A 4,422-nucleotide genomic window follows, 5' to 3' on the forward strand; every position below is an offset into this window, starting at 1 on the left:
GGCTGTCATCACTATCTTTGCTTGATTGAAATCTTTAATCTGAGGAAGAAAGAGACAAATAAAAGGAGAGAGATAATTAAGGTAATGTGGTAAAGGCCTTACAGATGGATCCATAGCTAGTCTGTGTGGATTGGATGGATCAACAATAGATGGGAATGGATCAAGAATGAGTGAGGCTCTACTGCTGTTGGTAGCAGCATTACACATTGCAATCAACAGGTCAACAACCTAAAACAAAGAAAAATAATATAAATGTACATGCATAATATACTTATTTAATATACAGATCTATAAAGTGTATTAGTTTGTTGAATAGCTCATTTTCATAGTGTATATGTACATATGGTGAATAGTGTTTGTTAATGTGTTATTGTATGTTAGTTCTTACACTGGCATCAGTTGCTACTGATTCAGCAGCATCAGCCATTACTCCTAGTGTTTGGAAAGCAAAGACACACAACTCTCTTGTACATACACACGGCTATAGAGAATAAAGAAAGAAAGGAAAGAGAGAAAAGAAGAATGTATAGTGGAATAAAGAGAGTAATAGATAAGAGATGAAATAATTTAAAGTTCAATAAGTAAATATAAGTGTGTCATTATTCATTATTGTACAAGATGATTTATTGGTGTGGAATAAATATTGGCAATTGACGGTTCTATAAAGAAATCGCTAATATGAAATCTGCCATTTTGTTTCAATGTGAGCATGCTCAATGGCACATGGCACAAAATTGCCAATATAAAATCTGCCAAATCTTTTCAAAGGCAAATTCACCAAATATTACTCCCGCCAATAAATCATCTTGTACGGTATATGATTACTCTTAGTAGTCCTGTCTCCAGTACGTGTCTCTCATCACAGATAACACAAAACTCATTCAATGATGGGATCCTGTTCAATGTGTGCTTCATTATCTAAAGGAAAATAGCACGAGTTTACATATTGATGCTACTACTAAAAGTGTAAAAGCTATTATTTTATTTTATAGGTTATCTAGCGGTTAATTTACCTGACAAAGGAATCCATTTTCAAGACTTGGTCGTATTTTAACATCCTATAATGGTTAAAAGAAATTATGTTATTGAAAAAGTGTACTACATAAACTTAAATAATTTTTTAAAAGATAAATTAAAAATATAATTGATACCTATACTTATCATCATGTGTTAAATGCATAACCTTTGTACATGTATCATAACAAATCCAGGAACTGCAAGTTGTAGTTGTGGTAGTAGCTGTGTGTAGCTGAACCACTATGCAAACCAAAAACCAGAGTGAACAGAGCCACTATATAACTCCTAACTCTAATGAATAACATTATACAATTCCAGGAACTACACTATACCAGCAATCATAACAATTCTAAGGACAAAGAATCATTAACAATCTGTTATATCAGCACATACAGAGGCTGTCTTTAACCAACAAAAGTGGAGTTGATCTAAAATGGCATTAGCTGCTGATGAAGTCCTTGCTATTGGTTCTCAAACCTTTCCATTAATTCAAAAGCAATTACGTCCACCAGACTACAAGCCTCCACTTTATAGAGCTAAAAAGGTTCCTCGTAAAAATACTAACTATCGAGTTACTGGAGGAAACATTGCTGCTATTGACTTTGGTACTACATCAGTTTCACTGGCCTACACTACCAAAGGAGATGATAACGTCAATATATTCATTCTTGATGCTCAAGAGAAAGCTGCAAGGGATACCAATGCTGTCCTCTTCAAGAGGAAAGAAAAAGCAATATCAGTGAAAGCTTTTGGGAATACAGCTAGATCTCAGTTTACAACAATGAAAAAAGCTGAAAGCTATGATCAAGAGAATATATATTTTGAAAGAATTAAAATGATATTAAAAAGAGAAGAAGTAAGTCCACATTTAAAATGCATATAAACTATATACAGCAATTTTCATTCCTATAGAATGTTGACAGGCAGACACTAGTTGAGTCATTTTCTGGTGAGAAGTTTTATCTGATTGAAGTCATTGCCTTCATACTGCAGTACTTGAAGGACCAGTTGATAGACCATCTCTCTCGCAGTGCTATACCATTGAAGACAACAGATTTTGATTGGGTCATTACTGTACCTGCTATATGGGATGCACGAGGAAAAGGAATGATGAGAGAAGCTGCTTATATGGTAAGTAATGAAAATCTGCATTGTTCCATTGTATAATTTTTGCCGTGTTATAGGCTGGTCTATTAACAGAGTCTAAAAGAATCAGTGAGTTTACTCCTATCTCAAGTAGTCCTTTACCAGTACCAGATGAAGTTAATCCTGATAAGCTATCACTAGCATTAGAGCCTGAGGTAGCAGCTCTTTATAGTCAGAAAATGATAGCAGAGCAGATCAAACGCCAACCATCAGCAGCAGCTATCAGTCATCCTACAGAGTATATGGTGATTGATGCTGGAGGAGGTACAATAGATATCACTGCTCACGTTGAAGTAGATGGAGGTATTGTAGTCCAGAATGTACCTATTGGTAATGCATGGGGTGGTACACAGGTCAATGAAGAGTTTTCTAAACTACTTCAAGAAATAGTCAGTGACCCCGGCTTTGAAAAATTTATTGCTTCAGGAGATTGTACTAAAAATCATGCTACACTAAATAAAATTGTGTATACTGAATTTGAAAAGCAAAAGGTGCTTTTTGGTCAAGGAAAAATAGAAGAAATTGCAGTAGAGCTTCCAAGAATCTTTTTACGGTTTTATGAAGAAGCTCTTATTGAAGGAGTAGAAAAAATGAGTGGCACAGATTACAATCCAGATGAAAATGACACACTTTACATTGATGAAAGTGTTGTAGAGTCTAAGCTGTTTGGTCCTGCTATCCAAGGCATTATTGATTGTACAGTGGCAGCTGTTGATAAAATCAACAACTGCCCCAGTACATTTTACCTGGTTGGTGCTTTTGGAGGGTGCAAGTACGTTCATGAAAAGGTCAGTGCTGCTCTAGAAAGTTACTATCAGTCTAAAGGTCACACTGACACATGCTCTGTATTGATACCTCCTACTCCTCACTTAGCTGTTGCTACTGGAGCTGCTATGTGGCGTAAAAATCCTGAAAAATTCAAAGCAAGACGAGCTGATGCTACTTATGGAATAGGAGTTTCTGATACATTTAATCCTGAAAAGCACAATGAGGCTTATAAGTATTATAATGAAGACCAAAAAGAATACAAATGTGATTACATATTCAGCATTTTTCTAGAGAAAGGAGAATTAGCTAAAGCTGATGAGGTAGTTACTGAAACCTTTTTTCCAAGATATTTAGGTGATACTAGAATGAGAATTAGAATCTACTCAACACCTGACTTTGGGATTCAGTATTACACAGATGAGAAGAAGGAAGTATTTCTCCCTACTATTGGTGAACTAGTCATCAATATTCCTAATCCAGACAACATGCCACTTATACAGCAAATAGTTGATGTCACAATAGATGTAAGTGGTACAGAGATACAAGCAAAAGCTTGCTATCGTGTGACTGGCAAAGAAGTTAAAATAGTCTGTGACTTTCTTTCTACCTAGTCTTGGACAAAAATTAGTTTTCTAGTATTAAATTTAGCTAATAAACCTTGTGGTCATTATTTAATTAAGTATTAACTTAAAGTTTGGTATTTAACGAAGATAGACGTACTTGTACATCATTAAAATATGTATAGTTGCATAATTGCTACCGTCAAGAATACTCTTGCTACCGTATAGCTGGAAAGTTTTGTGGCCAAAAACTTTTGTGGTTTGGAATGACACCATGAAATTAAAAACCACAAGATATTTGCAGGTTAATGAGAGGCATGGAAGCTTCACTGATGATCCACGAAAATAAAAACCACAAATAGACTCGGAGCCACCAAACCACAATAGTTTTTTCCCACGAAACTATATGGTATTACATACATCTAGAGACTAGATGCCATACCTCAATACTGTGATGGAGTGACACGGTAGCTCTAGCTCCTTGTGAATCCTGTCTCCTAAAAGAACTATAAAAACAAGAATCCACATACCATAATTAAATAATAATCATAATACATACTTCCTTTTCCTTGACCACCTCTTCCTCCAGTCCCTTCCTCCTCCTCCTCCTCTTCATCAATCAGTTCTCCAGTGGTCAGTAGGTGAATGGCTCTCTCTATCTTCTCTCCACACATTACAAGAGCTTGTCTCACTGATGATGGATGGGGGGGACTCGGAATTAATTTTAAAAGCTAAACTATTAATAAACAACTGAGTGAGAACGAGCAAAAAATTCAGCATAAATAATGATGATAAATTCACAGTAACAAAATATACATGTAATCAGTTAATCATATAAATTGTAAAAAACATAATAATATAAATGATGTTTGTACACCACAAACACAATAAAAATCATTAATTTTACAATACTATTTAGTTTTCGAAGCAG

At 35.0% G+C, this 4,422-nt stretch overlaps 1 protein-coding gene across 1 annotated transcript; it reads left to right on the forward strand.

The window, feature by feature from the left end:
• Positions 1–1,411: 1,411 nt before the first annotated feature.
• Positions 1,412–3,586, forward strand: LOC105311904 (heat shock 70 kDa protein 12A-like). Its single transcript, XM_011404125.2, has 3 exons — positions 1,412–1,873; positions 1,930–2,148; positions 2,202–3,586. The coding sequence occupies exons 1-3, from the start codon at positions 1,451–1,453 to the stop codon at positions 3,540–3,542; spliced, it is 1,983 nt and encodes a 660-aa protein (XP_011402427.1). The 5' UTR covers positions 1,412–1,450; the 3' UTR covers positions 3,543–3,586.
• The last annotated feature ends 836 nt before the right edge of the window (positions 3,587–4,422 follow it).

The sequence above is a fragment of the Amphimedon queenslandica genome, unplaced genomic scaffold (assembly GCF_000090795.2).
Source record: "Amphimedon queenslandica unplaced genomic scaffold, v1.1 AMPQUscaffold_13485, whole genome shotgun sequence".
Taxonomy (NCBI): domain Eukaryota; kingdom Metazoa; phylum Porifera; class Demospongiae; order Haplosclerida; family Niphatidae; genus Amphimedon; species Amphimedon queenslandica.